The sequence below is a fragment of the Esox lucius genome, chromosome 17, assembly GCF_011004845.1.
Source record: "Esox lucius isolate fEsoLuc1 chromosome 17, fEsoLuc1.pri, whole genome shotgun sequence".
Taxonomy (NCBI): Eukaryota; Metazoa; Chordata; class Actinopteri; order Esociformes; family Esocidae; genus Esox; species Esox lucius.
Window position 1 is genome coordinate 34739990 of NC_047585.1, and position 18235 is coordinate 34758224.

The window sequence follows — 18235 nt, forward strand, 5'->3', positions numbered from 1 at the left end:
TGTAATGTGAACTTTGCACCTTCTCACCGCATTTCGTCTGCTGGATGCTGTTGCTGGAACGGTTCTGGAATGGGACTAGCATGCAGGTGGCAGGGCCTGATTTCAGTTTGTCTGCGGTGCTGACTGTGAGGCATATGCCCGTCAAATCACTACAAAAAACTGTCACTGGCGGTTCTCTGGACCGAGATCCGCTAGTAGGACTAAAAGCATGAAGAATTTCTTTGAAAAGTCTTTATTTATTTTTTATTTCATTTCTTTAAACAACTGGAACTGGCCTATCGTGTAACCCAGGCACACCATTACAAGCACTGAGATATGGGTTGCGTGCTCAATTCAAAGTTTGTTAAAGGAAGGGCGTTTTTTTTTCAGCACGGCTTGCTTGTACCGTGTCCCAAACAATCACCCTATTCCCATAGGGCTCTGGTCAAAAGTAGTGCACTACCTAGTGACTAGGGTGTGATTTGCCGCCCTAGCGTCCTGCAGGCTGGTAGGGCCGGGCGGGGGGGGGGTTTCCGCTAACTCGTTAGCCTCGACCATCCATCTATCAGCAGGTCTTGAGGTGGCAGGGCCACTCCGCACGTACGCTGGGCTGGGCCGTCTGAGGGCAGACAGGTAGTGGAGACGTGGCGAATACGGAGACACGACTCCTCTCAGGGTTACTTGAATGACCGTTCCGAGGATCTCCCTCGTCGTATCTGAACCCCAGGTCAAAGTCTCTCAACCACCGGGGATTGTCCCCAGCTCCGAGCTACCTCACTGTCCCAGATGGTGACAGCGGCTCTAAACACTGGAGTGGGTATCCGAGGAGGGACCTCTCCCGGTGGTTTCAGCAGGCAACAGCAGTCCAGCGATGGATTAGCTGTCAGGGCAAGACATCTTATCTGATTTTCCTCTCCTCCCCCCTCCTCGACACTGCCAAACCGTGTTGTTGCCAAACAAGCGCCAGAAGGAGGTTTTTTGGCAGGCAATGTCAATGTCAACTGCATAGCAACGTTTTCAGAGGGATCTTCCCAATAACTCACCTTTAACAGCACGGGACCTCGTAGTGTAGCTGATTTTAAATGAACTTCCAACGTGGCGGGCTGTAATTTAAACACACTGCATGGATTGAAATATTAATGAATCTACATTATAAATGTCAATATTTAATTATGTTGGAATATGCTTTGTTTACCGTTGGTGTGTGTGAGTTGTTGTTTGGCTGGATGTGTTGGTGTGTGGCTGGGCGGTGTTGGTGTGTGGCTGGGTGGTGTTGGTGTGTGGCTGGGTGTGTTTCTTGGTGCGTGCCTGTGCCTGTGCCTTGGTGTGCGGCTGTGTGCTTTTATGTGTTCCTGTGCTGTTCCTCCCCTGTCCCCTTGAGGAGGCTGTTTTGGTTGTGTTGATGTGTGCATACCTCCACCCTTCAGAGAAGGAGACGTTCCTGAGCCCATTCATCCTGAGGGATCTGCTCCCGTCCTCACTGGGGAGTTACTATCGCTACACGGGGTCTCTAACCACCCCGCCCTGCAGCAAGGTGGTGGAGTGGATCATCTTCTCCAGACCGGTCTTTCTCTCCCACTCACAGGTCAGTTACACACACACACGCACACACCCACACACACACACACTGTCCTCAATTCCCCACCTTTTCCATGGTTGACTTGACATGTGTTAACACTAGTGTAGTATACATACAGACAGTCATCCCACTGTTTATATAACTGCCTCCTCCTCTTCCTCCTTCTCCTTCGTGGTGTATCAGATGTTTACAGCTTATGTCGTGGGTGATTTAATAGTTGTTCTAGGCAATTACTGCTGTGTGAATTATAGTGGCTGTGAACACACACACACACACACACAAACATTATAAATATTTTATTTGAGCCCACAAATGAAATGTACATTCAGCAAGGCTGTATTTTGAATGGTCTGTGACTGTGAGGTCAGGGTAATGATGGCAGATTGAAGGCTGCTTGCCTCAGTCTCAGCCTGTGAACCTGGTGATGCGAGCTGGCCCTGATAACCGAGGCCATCCTGGTGTCATCACCAGCTTGTCTGGAACGGCCTGCTCCATAGTCCAGCAATAAATACACAAACAATACCAGGGCATCACTGAGCATCTACAGGCTTTTCAGTTCACTCTGAGACAGGGTTTATTACTCATCACCCTTAGCGCCACTGGTAGTAATCAGAAGCATCCAGTTTAAAGGGAAATACTATATTTTTAATTGATATGTACTTAATTGACATTTGTTTCCTGAAAACTGAATGTGGAAACTGCGCTAAGGCGTTTCTGTTAAACCTGCTGCATTAATCACACACTTAACACTGGCAGTGACTGCATATTTACTGCAAATTACGTCTCCTGCTATTACCTACACACCACACCAGGCCATCTCCCAGAAACATAACAAGCAATATACACACATATACATTCACATGTCCACGGATGTCCTGGTCTGTGCAAATCTGAAGAGATTTTGAAAAAGACATAAAGTCCATAAACTTGCAGAAAAGGACAAAGCCTTTGTTCTGTATCTGCTCTCTGGACGGACAGTGTTGACTGGGCACTGCGATGTTTCATGACATTCACAGCAGATCTCTTATGAATTTGCGTCCATGCAAGACATTGATTCTAGCCACTCTTCAATGTGTAAGTCATTACAGCTCTCTGCAGGAGGTCAGGCAAAAAGATCGATGGAAGTAAATTTGTCCCATTGAAATGTGACACACTCCCTGGGTTATTCAAGTAGAACTGGGCAGGTGTATGTTGTTGTTGATGGAAAGATAAACACCCGCCTCCACCCAACCAAACACAACAACAACACACACACATATACACAACAATCACAGGCGGGCCCACTTACACCTTTAGTCGACGACGGGCTCCTTCTGTACCACCTGTTACACCAGTAAATGCTACGAAAACTCAGTTCCTCCAGTTCCTTAAACGTTCCGCCACTCAGTAGCCAAACGAGGAGCGGAGCAACCGTGTCCACTTAAGACTGAAGAATGTGTTTCATGAACCTGATGCTACGTACGCGCGTACACACATGCATACACACGTAAAAACACAAACACACACACACACACAGCCACTGCTCCTGCTTCAGTGATGCCTATCCCTTCATCTTCTGTTGGCTCTAGCTGGAGGCATTCTACTCCATCTTCACCACGGAGCAGCAGGACCATGTAAAATCAGTGGAGTACCTGAGGAACAACTACAGAGCCCTCCAGGACCTGGACAACCGGGAGGTGTGGAAGTCTGCTGTCAAAGACGCCTGGCTGAGGGATCTGACGGACAGCCTAGGACTGGGAACAGACGGCACCACTGACCCATCCAGAGGTACGAAGCCCAATGTATTCTGCGGGTGGCGGTCGGGGGGGTGGGGCCAATATACCAGATATTTAAAGGCTTTCCCGCTTGGCTACAGAGCAATAATTTCTAGGTTTTTTAAGAAATATCAGTCAAATATTTTTGGTCATTTATCATCTCTGCACTTATTTCTCTGAGTTTTGATTTCTTAACACATTTGCTTTATTTGTATGCCTTAGTTATGTGAAAAGTTGCCTTTCTTTCATCCAAACAATTTATTCAAGGGCAGTTAAAGTTTTGAAAGGTGGTGTGTACACTGCCATTCAAAAGTTTGGGGTCACTTAAATATGTCTTTGTTTTCCAGTTTGAATAGGAAATACAGCAAGATGAATAGGAAATATAGTCATTGACAAGCTTAGAAATAATGGTTTTCATTGAAATAATAAATGTGTCCTTCAGAATCCTCAATTTGCAGCAATTTCCTTTGGCATTCTAGTTATCAATACGGTGAGGTAATCTGACAAGATTTCACCCCATGCTTCCTGAAGCACCTCCCACAAGTTGGATTGGCTTGATGGGCACTTCCAAGCTGCTCCCACAACAGCACAATAGGGTGGAGATCCGGAGATTGTGCTGGCCACTCCATTATAGACAGAATACCAGTTGACTGTTTCTTCCCTAAATAGTTCTTGCATAGTTTGGAGCTGTGGTTTGGGTCATTGTCCTGTAGGAGGAAATTGGCTCCAATCAAGTGCTGTCCACAGGGTCTGGAATGGCTTTGCAAAATGGAGTAACAGTCTTCCTATTTCAAGATCACAAATCTCCCACTTTACCACCACCACAGCACCCCCAGACCATCACATTGCCTCCACTAGGCTTGACAGGAGGCGTCAAGCACTCCTCCAGCATCTTTTCATTTGGTCTGTGTCTGACAAATGTTCTTCTGTGTGATCCGAACACCTCAAACTTCTTCTGTCCATAACATATTTTTCATCCAATCTTCCTCTGTCCAGTGTCTGTGTTCTTTTACCCATCTTAAAATATTTATTTCTATTTATCTGAAATATGGCTTTTTTTTTTCAGCTCTGGTTAGAATTCCGGAGTCGCATCTTTACTGTTGCCGTTGAGACTGGTGTTTTGCTGATACTATTTAATGATGATACCAGTTGAGGATGTGTGAGGTGTCTGTTTCTCAAAGTAGTAACTAATGTATTTGTCCTCTTGCTCAGTTGTGCATCGGGGCCTCCCACTCCTCTTTTTATTCTGGTTAGAGACAGTTTTTGCCGTTCTGTGAAGGGTGTAGTACACAACGTTTTATGAGATGTTCAGTTTCTTAGCAATTTCTCGCATTTAATTGCCTTCTCAGAAAAAGAAAAACTCACGAGTTTCAGAAGAAAGTTGTTTGTTTCTTGCCATGTTGAGCTTGTAATCGAACCCACAATTGCTGATGTTCCAGATACTCAACTAGTCTAAAGAAGGCCAGTTTTATTGCTTCTTTAATCAGCACAACAGTTTTAATGGTGCTAACATAATTGATCAATGATCAATAGCCTTTTAAAAGGAAAACCTGGATTAGCAAACACAACTAGCCATTGGAACACAGGACTGATTGTTGCTAATAATGGGTCTCTGTACGCCTATGTAGATATTCCATTAAAAATCAGTTGCTTCCACCTACAATAGTCATAAAATTTGGTTTATATAAAAACTGTATGTATGAATATAAGCAAAAACTGCTTGTCCAATAGAAATCCCAAATCAAACAGATCATGGTAACATTAGCAAGCACAACATTATCAGGTTTTTTGGTTGGTGCTCCAAACTACCCATGTGGTGGCTATCAAGGGTAGTCCCTCATTACGTTATTTTAACCAAAATTAAAACTTCTACCTGATTACTGAAATTAGCTCAGCTTAAAAGAGTCCATCCAAAAGGTTCCTGCATTTTTAAACATTGTCTCTTTCTTTATGTTTAAACATTGTCTCTTTTCTTCAGTGTTGCTAGCATAGAGGATTGATTGGTAGCACTTAGAGTGATGAAGGGATGAAGTGGGAGCTAATGCTAAAAGAATATTCTGGACTAAGGTCCTTCTCAAACAGGTCTTGAGCTATAGTTTGAATTTTTATTGCATTGTATTTTTTTCATTTTGGTTCAATTGCTTTCATGTTGCCAAAATTTGACTATAAAGACATTTTGTAAAATCTGTCTATGATTATCGAAATAATAACTTGTGTGTCTCAAACTTAATGTCGTAATTTTCCCTTTGGTCTATTAACAGCCTGCAGGTGGAAACTAATTCAATTCTACCATGACGTGAACCGGCAGTATTCAGTAGTTTATGTCCCCCATCTCCCCTTACATACATTGTGTTCGCTGATAAATGCGTTGCTATTCAAGGCATGATTCAGAAATGCTAAGTTGTGGTGCTGTGTCCATTTCATAAAATGCTAGCAGTCAAAAAAACAATAATACTGCGCGCCTCAAGTTCTTTTCCTGTGTCTGGTCCAGAATGCTTTCTCATTTGCAGCAAAGCGTACCGGGACTGAACCGAGACCTATTTTGAGTGAACCACATCAGTGTTCATTGTGCTCTCAGGTGCAGATACTGTAATGTTCACACCAGGCCAAAGAAAAAGAATTAAGGGGCAAACGTGCCAGAGTATAAAAATGAAGAAAACAAACAAGGTTTTATGTGAAAACATGCGTAAAAATCATAATTCGTATGCATCGCAAGAATACAGGTGTAAAGGTTAAAGGTAAAACACATGGGATTTTCTAAAAATGTGCATACACTGTATTTGTTGTGGAATGAATGAGGGTATTTCACTGTAGAATGTATCTGCCAATGTTGTGATTGGCTGTGATATACACCAATTGTTCAAATAGATCAATATATAGTATACATATTGATCAGACTAAAATGAAAACCAGCAGTACACTGGGTCTCCAGGCCTGAAGTTGAGAACCACAGCACTGTTATCGGGCGGGCAGAGATTTGTTCTGAATGAAGCATAATGTTCCTGTAATTCACTGATCTTCAATAATGGGGAGATCCCTTATGCTTAGCATTTTCAAGTTATGAAATTGCTTCATAGTGTAGTAGACGGTAGGTCGGTGTAATGGAGGTTACAGTATGTCGGTGTAGTGGAGGTTACAGTAGGTCGGTGTAGTGGAGGTTGCAGTAGGTCAGTGTTGTGGAGGTTACAATAGGTCGGTGTAGTGGAGGTTGCAGTAGGTCAGTGTTGTGGAGGTTACAGTAGGTCGGTGTAGTGGAGGTTGCAGTAGGTCAGTGTTGTGGAGGTTACAGTAGGTCGGTGTAGTGGAGGTTGCAGTAGGTCAGTGTTGTGGAGGTTACAGTAGGTCGGTGTAGTGGAGGTTACTGTAGGTCGGTGTAGTGGAGGTTACAGTAGGTCAGTGTTGTGGAGGTTACAGTAGGTCGGTGTTGTGGAGGTTACAGTAGGTCAGTGTTGTGGAGGTTACAGTAGGTCGGTGTTGTGGAGGTTACAGTAGGTCAGTGTAGTGGAGGTTACAGTAGGTCGGTGTAGTGGAGGTTGCAGTAGGTCAGTGTTGTGGAGGTTACAGTTGGTTGGTGTAATGGAGGTTACAGTAGGTTGGTGTTGTGGAGGTTACAGTTGGTTGGTGTTGTGGAGGTTGCGTTAGGTCGGTGTAGTGGAGTTTACAGTAGGTTGTTGTAATGGAGGTTACAGTAGGTCGGTGTAATGGAGGTTACAGTAGGTCAGTGTTGTGGAGGGTTAGGTTGTTGTAATGGAGGTTGCAGTTGGTCGGTGTTGTGGAGGTTACAGTAGGTCAGTGTAATGGAGGTTGCAGTAGGTCGGTGTTGTGGAGGTTACAGTTGGTTGGTGTAGTGGAGGTGTAGGTCGGTGTAGTGGAGGTTACAGTAGGTTGGTGTTGTGAGGTTAGGTCAGTTTAGGTTAGGTCCGTGTAGTGGAACCAGTCTTGATAATTTCTCTTGTTTTTATACTATCAGTGTATCTCTCATTTATCTGTCTCTTCTCTCTATTGTCTCTCTGACTCCCTCTCTCCCTTCTCTTGATACCTCCCTTCATGTAATTCTCTCTATATCCCTCTCCCTTCTCTCCCTTCTCCCCCTCTCCCTTCTCTCCCTCTCCCTTCTCTCCCTCTCCTTTCTCTCGATATCCCTCTCTCCCTGTCCGCCTCCCTCCTCTAGCTCTGTCTCATTAATATTTTTATCTCCATCTTACAATTCTGTCCCATTTTCTCTCCCTCTCTAAAAATAGATGTATCCTTCCCGTACTCAGGGTTTAGTATAACAGAGCTGGTCTGTCCTCGAACCTAACCCTCTCCTTCACCCGACCACCATTTCATATGTACATCATTCACGCTAATTCATTACATTTTCTCTGCAGTGGAAAAAAGGGCGCTCAGACCGGAAAGTTATAGAATCCATTATTCAGTGACTCAACGCTCCCTTCTCAGAAAGACGGACGGACAGACACCCTTAATAAAACACAACACAGATGCCTGTCTGGTGGCCATACAGTGGCCTACACCACCACCTTGAGGGTATCTTGTGTACTGCAGTCTTATTGTGTGAGTCATCCAGAGATCAGCTCTGTGGTACGGGGTTCCATCCTGGAGGGCCCGGATACGTCTGTTTTTTGTTTTTGAATTAGTCACTGATTAGAAGGAGAGGATGTAAGCCGGACATATTAGGACGCGGCAGGACCATTATAGAAGAAGCCTGCTTTAGTAGCAGATAGGAGACAACTGACTTGGTTGATTCTAAAACCACAGACGATGACTAAAGAAGTTGTGAACAACACAACGCACCCCTGACAAATCTGGATATCCTTCACATTAAGCTGTTTGTCTACAGCCCCTGGTTTCTCCAATTAAATTCAGTCACACATGGTAAATTCAGACAAGGATGAAACACAATGTGCTTTACAGGAAAATAAGACAATTACAAAAACAAAGCAGTATACATCAGATGCATCAGTCTAACTAACATTCCAGCCCTTTAGTCCTTCATCCCACCTTCCTCCATTCCTATCATCTGTTCTTCTTCATCCCACCTTCCTCCATTCCTATCCATCCGTTCTTCTTCATCCCACCTTCCTCCATCCCTATCATCCGTTCTTCTTCATCCCACCTTCCTCCATTCCTATCCATCCGTTCTTCTTCATCCCACCTTCCTCCATTCCTATCCATCCATACTTCTTCTTCCCACCTTTCTCCATCCCTATCATCCGTTCTTCTTCATCCCACCTTCCTCCATTCCTATCTATCCATACTTCTTCTTCCCACCTTTCTCCATCCCTATCATCCGTTCTTCTTCATCCCACCTTCCTCCATTCCTATCCATCCGTTCTTCTTCATCCCACCTTCCTCCATCCCTATCATCCGTTCTTCTTTATTCCTTCTCCCTCCATTCTTACGTCCCTCTGTTGTTTCTTTGCTTCCACTCTCACAACAGCTTTCCACCCCTCCATTGCTCCACCTCTCTAACACTTCATTAGCTCCATCTCTCTACCCTTCCATCGCTTCACCTTTCTGTCCCTCCATCGCTCCATCCATCTGTGTGTTGAAGCCAGGGGCTTTTTGTCTTTATGAGTTAATGTATTATTTCATTCTATTTGAAGCTGCTCTTCTGTAAACCATCAGCTGGATGAGTCAGCAGTCAGACGGTAATAAAATATTTTTGTAGGTCCTAAGGCGGCCTGCCCACGGCCCACGCGTTTACCACACACACATAACACACATAACACACAAACACGCCGAAGTGTGACACACACACACGATCCCGTTATCAGATCAAACTGAGAGCTGGTCAGATTTAACTCAGCCAACAGTGCACTGCTCTGAGCAAGGCCTTTTATTTTGACCCGTTTGTCTGTGTCAACATCCAAAGACCCCCAAACCCGGCCTTTTCCCTTTCATTCTCTCTCTCCCGCCTGTAACCCACTCCCTCCCATTCTTCCCTCTGTCCCCGACTCCTTCTCTCTACCCCCTCTGTACTGCACTCTTTCTCCCTCACCCGTTCTCCCCTCTCTTCCCTGCTCTGCTCTCTCTCCCATACTCTCTCTCTCCCGTGGCGTGGGTTTCAATGCTTGTTTTTTAATGTGAGGTATGAATCAGTTGTTTACCGTTTCCTTCTCTCCATCAATCTGTCTCCTCCTCCCGGTCCCTCCAGTGTGTAGCAGTGCCCCGGTCAACATGAAGATCCAGCCACTGAACGCCACCGCCCTGGTAGTGAGCTGGCAGCGCCCGCTTATAGTCTACCACCCGCCCATCGTCAGCTTCATGGTGTCCTACAGCTGGGGGAAGAACGACGTGGCCTACGAGAAGACCTTTACCAAGACGGGGGACCAGAACATGGTGAGATACACAGGTTACGCCCTGCGAGGACTGTCAGTCAGTCACCCAGCTGGAACGCGACACTCCAGGCCTGCCCGTCACAAACGCACTCTCACTGATGAATCCCGTTGTAATGTGTCCGTTGACAGGCTCAATTCCCCGGGAGCCCGTGTGTCACTGAGAGGTGAGACGAATGCCGCCTCTCTCGCAACATTGCGGGGAGCGTGTGATCTCGCTGAAGTTGTCGTTTTTTATTGGAAGTGTGGCCTGGTCGTTCAGGGGGTGCATGAGATGGGGCCAGACAGAGGAGGCTCTCACTGTAAACGCTGATTTCAAATGAATAAACATGGACAGCAGGGAAACAGTCTCAGGGGAGATGTCTCCGAGACGTCCATCTCTCTTTGGCTACACTCAATCACCAGCGCCACACTCTCTATCTTCCTTCGCCCGCCCTCCCTTCTGCCCCTGCTCTCTTCATTTTCTGCCCACTTCATTTCCATTTTTATTTTCAATCTCAGTCCTGGACCCCCTTATCCGAGTCACATCAGGGACCTGCAGGCTTCCTGCAATCATAGTTGAATCAATTGAAAACCACTCAAGCCCTTAGTTTCCCATGCCCTCCCCTCATCTTCCCTTCTGACAATGCAATAACCCTCCATTCTTGAGACCATCTCTAACAGAATTAACTTTAACCAGAGTGACCTCTGCTGTGTCAGACAGTGATAAGGTGTGTGTATGGACACAGTGATGGCTACTAGAATGCACACGGGGGTGGTGGGGGAGATGTTGTGTGGACACCTCTGGATTTGAATCGTATGTGAATTGATGTGTGGAAGGCCCATATCTACAGCAGTCAGTGGCAGGTGTGTCTTTATCTGACTGTGTCCGTCCCACACAAGGTGGTAATAACTCCTGTCACTCCAGACATCCTGTATCTTACTGTGCCCTACAGAAGGTGGTAATAACTCCTGTCTCTCCAGACATCCTGTATCTAACTGTGTCCGTCCCACACAAGGTGGTAATAACTCTTGTCACTCCAGACATCCTGTATCTTACTGTGCACTACAGAAGGTGGTCATAACTCCTGCCTCTCCAGACATCCTATATCTAACTGTGTCCTTCCCACAGAAGGTGGTGATAACCCACGTCTCTCCAGACATCCTGTACCTGTTCAGAGTCCAGGCTGTGTGCCAAAGGGATCTACGCAGTGACTTCAGCCAGACGCTGCTGTTCCGAGGTGAGTGTGCCTCCCAGCGTAGAAGCACATTTACAACCGCTATCCCAACCTACAGTTTGAAATGATGAGAGATATCTTTGTTTCAAATACAACTCTAACCTTTTACTGTTTTTGCTGTCTCAGCTAATACCACCAGGATATTTGAGGGAACACGGATTGTGAAAACTGGAATGGTGAGTGCATCCAACTTGTGCTGTCCAGAAGATGGCAGCATAACAATTAATGCTGCAATGTGCCAGAATGATTTGAAATGGTCCAATACCCCCCCCCCTCCCCCCCCCCCAGCCCACCAACTCCCCTGCGTCTTCGGCTGACATGGCCCCCATCAGTTCCGGCTCCTCCACCTGGACCTCCTCCGGCCCCTCCTTCTCCTTTGTCTCCATGGCTACAGGAGGCATGGGCCCCTCATCCAGCGGGAGTCAGGCTACTGTGGCGTCGGTGGTGACCAGCACCCTGCTGGCCGGTCTGGGTTTCAGTGGAGGGGTCATCTCCTCCCTGCCCGGCTCCCTCTGGCCCACACAGGCCCCGGCCGCCAGCCCTGGGTCGAAGCCCGCACCGAACCATCAGCCTGCTCAGCACCCGGCCTCCATCCAGCCCCCCACAGCCCCAGAGGGGGGGTCTGACGTGGACGCTGCAGCTGAGGAGACAGAGGCCAGGGAGGACACGGAGGCCGAGGGGGAGGAGGCTGAGGGGGAGGAGGATGAAGGGGAAGACGACAGGAGAAAGAAGAATAACAAGAGCGCACCTGATGAGGTGGAGACACAGCTAAATGGCACCGTGGCCGAAGAGCCCTCCTCCGTCCCTGTCCCCACATCCACAGCCAAAGAGAAAGGACAGAGGCAGGGAGATCCGCTGTCAAACAGCACCACACTGCAACCCAGTGTAGAGGAGGACCAAATGGTCCCAGAGGACGGTAGCTCAGGACCTACGGTGGAGCCAAAGAATGACACCGCACAGAGAGAAATGCAGATTCCCCAGGGACCAACGCACTCTCCGAAAACAGGCGCCGAGGAGAAGAGCCTTTGGCCTTTCTCCGTCCACACTGGTGAGTTAGGCCCCTATGTAGAGGCCGTATCTCTTTCCGTTTGGAATAGGAGGTCATTTTTGAATTGCTGTACAGGCCCACAAACTATTGTCACTTTACTGGATTATGCTTCTGCCCTGGCAGCTTGTCACATTCCTCTGGCTGTGTTTTTATGTATGTGCATATCAACAGGCTGGGGCTTTTTTTTTATATGCCTGCCTTGGAAACTGGCCCAGCTTTCATATGACACTGTACTGCATCCTGAGATAAATACCTCATTGTGTGAATGCCATCATTTTGTTACCTAGAGAGAGCCCTGGAGAGAGCAATGGAGCTAACTGTTGTACAGCCTGAGGGGGCAATACCTAGCCTGGGGGGCTATAGTAGGTGTAACCTGAGGCAGGTTTCCGAAACCTGCCTGCCAGGAAGACAACAGAGAAATATTTGTTTTATGAATACCTAAGTGGATTGCTCTATCATAACTGTTAATTCATTCATATAAACAAATCCCTTTAGATGAGTCATGCTCCTTCCCTGTCTCTTGCTTGGCTTAGTCATTTCCCCTCTAGATTAATCCCACACAGTCAAATGATGTTTAAATATTTAGTTTGAATTCTGAGGGCTCTCAGAGCAGCCCAAATAATGATCTAAGTTCTAATATGACGCTTTGTATATGTATGTATGCATGCATGCATGCATGCATGTATGTATGTATGTATGTACAATATCTCATGAAAGTGAGTACACCCATCACATTTTTGCAATGTGACAACACTGAAGAAATGACACTTTGCTACAATGTAAAGTAGTGAGTGTACTGCTTGTATAACAGTGTACATTTGCTGTCCCCTCAAAATAACTCAACACACAGCCATTAATGTCTAAACCGCTGGTAACAAAAGTGAGTACACCCCTAAGTGAGCTGTACACTCACTACTTTACATAGCAGCAAAGTGTCATTTCTTCAGTGTTGTCACATGAAAATATATAATCAAATATTTGCAAAAATGTGAGGGGTGTACTCACTTTTGGGAGATACTGTATGTATATACATAAAAAACATATATATTTTTTTTGCATTTAAATATTTAGCTTGTTTGATTTTCAGGAGTATATACGGTTTTCTGACCCAGCCTGTTTCTATTGTACGTCCACACCTCCACCCTCTCCAGACAGGACAAGTGTGGGCACCAGCCCTCACCCCGGGGCGGGCCGGTTGGAGTGGATTGTCCCCTTGGTGGTGGTCTCAGCTCTCACCCTGCTCTGCCTTGTCATGCTGCTGGCTGTGCTGGTCTACTGGAGGTATTGCATTATTCAGTTTATTACCGGCTTACTGATCCAAGGTGGGTTTGTGGGTGTGCAACAATCCAAGCCTTCCCGGGGAAGGAGATAGTGATGTACTGTGTTTTTCCTTAACTTGCAGTGATAAGGGACACCTTTTGTCTTGCTGTCCCGCCTGCTGTGCCTAGGCACGGCTGTTAATTTACCCTGTAGCACCCTGCCACCGAGCCCTCCTCTTCCTGAGCATTTGACCCTGGTCCTGGTAGACACACTCTCCTGTTTGGAATGGGGTGGCCTCTCCTCAATCAGTCAATGAAAAGTATTTCCGAACTATTAGATCAGCACGCCCAGCCGTATTCACATACCCAGCCTAAAGCCCCAAAGAGCAAGCAATAAGTTTATTACCCGGTGGCAAGGAAAAACCTAAGCGGAAACCTCGACCAGAGAGGATTGTTTTTATTCTTCTCAATCAGGTTGGAAAATGACGCTGCTCCAGCAGCCTGGCTGGACTAGGCGAAATACTTCTGTTCCAATTTCCTGGTGGCTGGCTTCAGGGCTCAGTTTATTCTGTAGACCTGCCTGTTTTTGTTGCACATTCGGTTATTCTGTAGTGGTGGAACCACATCTGTGGTATTATGCAGGGTTATGTTTAAATCGGCCATTTAGTGGATTTATTTAACCTGGCAACCTTGGTGGATGAAACCTGCAAGGGCATCTTTGGATTGTCTGGAATTTATAGTGCAGCTTTTAAACGTCCTTGGTTAGGGCCCATTTTATTAGTTGTTGCTGTAAATTTGATTGGACAGTTATTTAAAAGTCCACAATTATGGGCATAAAAAGTAAATTTAGATCCACAATTTATTGTCCAGAGGACGCAACACATCCCATAGTGTGACTGTGACAATGCCTAGGTTCTTAGAGTTCGGTCAAAACCCACTTCTGGAGAACATTTTAATATTATGTTCCTTGACTAAGAGGTCCGATAAGATTTCAGGGGACTCAGTGTGGAACCCTGCATGTGGCGCAGGGTAGCTATGTGAATGGATTGTAAATTTGATGTACATTTTATGTCATACTTTAAATGTTAGCGCTGCCTCTGTCTTGGTGGGATTCTCAGGGAATATGTTCACCCTTATAACCAGGAGAGCCCTCAAATAGGGCAGTAAATGCATCAGTCAGGTTTTACACAGGGCAATCACCTCAAGTTAATGATCGGTAATATGTTAAATGACTGTGATTGCCTTGTAAGTAGAGGATTTAACATCAAATACATTTTGGAGATATGAGGTATAATCACGGTCCATTTTATTACTGACAAATGTGGTTGGCATTCCTGCTAATGTGAAGCTCGCTAAGCAGCTAACAACACTGGGTACATGGCAGCCTGCACCACAAACTGAAAGCAAACAGGAAGTGATGCAAACCATCCACCCAATCGCCGAGTATAATATAATAGGCAGGTGAAATGTCCCCCAGGAAGCACAGAGCCCATCTGCTGTCTTGTCTTTGTGTTTGTGTATATGTGTGTGTGTGTGTGTGTGTGTGTGTGTGCGTGCGTGTGCACTTTTCGGCATGCTGCCGGCCACCAGGAATCTATCGGGTGGAGGATGATTGCTTTTTTGGCATCCCTCCCTCTTCGTTCTCCCCTCCTCTTTGATCCACCTCTCTGCCTCCCCCTCTCCGCCTCCCCGTCCTCGCCTCCTCCCATCCCCTCATCCCCATCGCACTCCTTTCGATGGGGGTGGGGACCCACAAGGGCCTCTGGTGCTGGGAGGGGACCCAGCTGTGTGTTCATCAGCGTTGTGATGCCAATCACCCACACGCACTCTCCATCCCTCTCAGCCTCAGTAATTACAGAGGCCTGGTTAACGGCTGGCTGCATGTAGCTGCTGCCTACTGCAGCCTAATGAGCTCTACAGCACAATGGATAATTACTGGAGCTCCGCGCATTATGCTTTATTTATGCTGAGCCTTGAGCGGTTTCATTTAAGCGAGTCTTGACAGATTTTATTTCATCACGTCAGTGGTTGGTGTGATGCCTGGACACGGCCGAGCGTTCTGGGTTGGTGGCGCGGCGCTCCGGTCCGCTGCCTTCAGTGCACTTGTGCCATCACGGCTGCGCCGCGGCAACCAGGCCTGCTGCTCTTTCAGCAAAAACTCTCTCCTCTGTCTCTCGCCACTTTCCTGTACAATACAGCATTATGATATAATGCAGCGAAAGGTATTTCGATATCCACCAATTCCCTGTGAAATTGTACCACGTAAAAAAAATTAAAAGCAAAAGAGAGCTGCAGTGTTTTATCAATAGTTTTTATTAACTTGCATGGGGGTGTCGGAAATGTAAATTTTTGTCGAGGTTTCACAAATCACATATCGGCTTTCACTAGAAATCTCTAAAATGAATAATAAAAAAAACGGTGCAACGCGGAAGCGTGACTTATTACTTAGCAACGGCTTTAGAAGAGAAAATTCCACTCTTGGAACATTCCGACGAGAAACCCCACTGGCCAACAGTTCTAAATATTTGACTCTGTCATGGATAATAAGTAAGAATGCCTCCCTATCTTGAGGCCCATTCACCCTGGCCTTGATGTCCACTGTAGATGTCTGCCTTAAGCCACCGTAAGTCAGCGCGCAACGCCTCTCGATTCCCCAGACGAGCATCAGTAATTACACAGGCCAGGCTAACTAATGCACTGCCGGCTGCAGCCTAATGAGCTATACAGCACAATGGATCATTACTAGGGTTTGATGCTTTATGATTTATTTATTCATACACAGCCTTGAGCTTTTTCATTATAGTTTCATTTCTTTACTCTCCCCCACCTCAGTGGTTGCTGTGATGCCTGAAAATGTATGATTGATCAACAGTGAGTTCGATGTGTTTTCTCCCTCTCTCTGATACTGGTTATGCTGTTGTCAGAGTTAGGAAGAGAGCTAATGATGCTTATGTTGAAGTGAGCAGAGGATATGCTTTGCATTAAAAAGAGTTAATAACTGAAGTGATTAAAAACGACATTGGATTGATCCGGTAATAGATGTAGGGAATGGGTGCTGTTGTGGTATGTGTTCAGACAGGGTCGCGGTGGGTTTGGGGATGTGATAGCAAAAGGCCTTCTGTCTGTCTGTCGCTCTGGGCTGTGTGCTGGTGACTAGAGCTGACAGCTCACAAAGAATGGCTTTCTCCCCTGGGAATACTGGGTGTGATGAAAGACCAGCTCAACCCGTTCAGTCTCTCCTTCCTCGTTCTCCTCTCATCTCTCTCCTGCACCCCACCCCCCTTTCCCTGGCCTGTGTGAAGGGAAGGAGACAATGGAGCAGCTTTTTCACAACACTATCGTTATTCCTAATGGAGTTATGCAAACGTGCTCGTCATTCATTTGGCATCACTTTGTCAGTAGCATTACTTTGTCACCACAATGAATATTGTGATCACTGATTAAATAAGTGTTTTTTTTCTTTCACCCAGCTCTCTGTTGTCTTAATGTGTTGTGTTTTTGGTTCATTGAGTTGTATATCAAAATGTTATTAAGACATGAAATGCTTTTAAAGGGGAAGGCTCCATCTGGAGGGCTTGAGGACATGGCCATGTTTGGAGGGCACTCACAGATGTTAGCCAGAGGTTTAGACAGGAAAACATGTCATCTATATTTAACTCAAGTGGGAGAGATGTATTCTCTCTATCCATTCCAAGTCAAGAGTTGTGCAGGCTGTATGGGGTATAACTTAGTCCAATGACCAAGTTCTACTTTTGTATTCCCATCCATTCCGCTCCATGTCTGGTGCAGCTCAGTCCAGGTGCTGTGTCGAGCATAGTGCTAACCACACCACGGTTGTGTGTTATATTAGGGGATCTGGTACTGAGAAGCAAGTGTGAAAATGTGTGCACTCAATACAAAGTCGCTCTGGATAAGAGTGTCTGCTAAATTACTTCAAATAGAATAAGGGATGTTTTAAGAGTCCAATAATACAGTGTTTTAGTTCAGTTCCTCCCTCTCTCCTTTGATCCATCCATTGATCCACCCAACAATAACAAACATGGATGTCTTACCAACATTAGGAATATTTTCCTTTCAGTTTGGGAAAACAGTCTTGAGAAAATTTTTCCATTTAAATGTCCCCAAATTGCTAAATATTAGATATAGGAAAACTGTTAAATATACTTTTGTTTTAATTTTACAAAAAATAAAAAATCCAATGCAAAACATTTTACAGTGTTTTTGCAACATCACATAATGTTGTAGCTAGTGCCTAAATGTTTTGGTAATGTTACAGAAAAGTTATAAAAATGTCCAAATAAATACTCTACTTTGTGAACCCAATAACATTTTGCAGATAGTTGCGAAAAGGTGTTGTGCCAGTATGTATACCAAAGCATTGCACGTGTTGTAAAAGGCTTAAAAAAACATGAATTATAAAAGGTTTTGTGAAAAACTGTCACAAATGTATTTCCAATGTTGTTCAAAGTAGTTTTTTTCCAGACATAACAACTTTGAAACAAACCAATTTGCCAACTTGTAAATAATAACACGACGTTGTAGCAAGTTACAAAAACATCCTGTGCTAGCTGGGAAGGTCTATCCCTTTGTGGTTTGCTTTTTACACAACATACAAAATGCCACCTTTCCCCTGAGGGAGTCATTAGGCTAGGGGCAGGGGTGGAGTGGGCAGGGCTGTGACGCAAAGGAGACCCTCCCCTCATTTCTTCTCTGTCTCTGTCTTTTTTTCCCTTTCTCTCTCAATTAAATATTTTTTCTCACACGCTTTTCCCCTCTGTCTTTCTCCCTCCCTTTATCTTTCTGCTAATTCTGTTAGGGCATTCCATTGTTTTCTGTCCATTTCTACTTCTCTCTTGACAAGAATGACCGGCATCTGCTCTCTCCTCTGCATCAAGTACAGGTAATTAGGGTGGCGTCGTTAGCCTTACTGGGAACCCAGGCAGGAAAAGCTGCTGTAGATGGTTCTCATTTGTATATGTGTAAGTGCAGGTGATCAGTCTGCATGGTTAGAGAGGGGCTTCTGCTACTTGGCTGTGTCACTACTTGTCTCCTTGTTGTCTG

General features: G+C 45.7%; 1 protein-coding gene across 2 annotated transcripts in view; it reads left to right on the forward strand.

Moving 5' to 3' along the window:
- The window catches only part of ca16b (carbonic anhydrase XVI b), a 195876-nt gene that overhangs the window by 160081 nt on the left and 17560 nt on the right, over positions 1 to 18235 (forward strand). For both annotated transcript variants that reach the window (XM_013138224.4, XM_013138225.3), the window contains exons 7-13: positions 1407 to 1564; positions 3127 to 3325; positions 9470 to 9654; positions 10762 to 10870; positions 10994 to 11043; positions 11156 to 11915; positions 13067 to 13196. In XM_013138224.4, the coding sequence (XP_012993678.2) occupies positions 1407 to 1564; positions 3127 to 3325; positions 9470 to 9654; positions 10762 to 10870; positions 10994 to 11043; positions 11156 to 11915; positions 13067 to 13196 (1591 nt within the window). The remainder of the gene's footprint in view (positions 1 to 1406; positions 1565 to 3126; positions 3326 to 9469; positions 9655 to 10761; positions 10871 to 10993; positions 11044 to 11155; positions 11916 to 13066; positions 13197 to 18235) is intronic.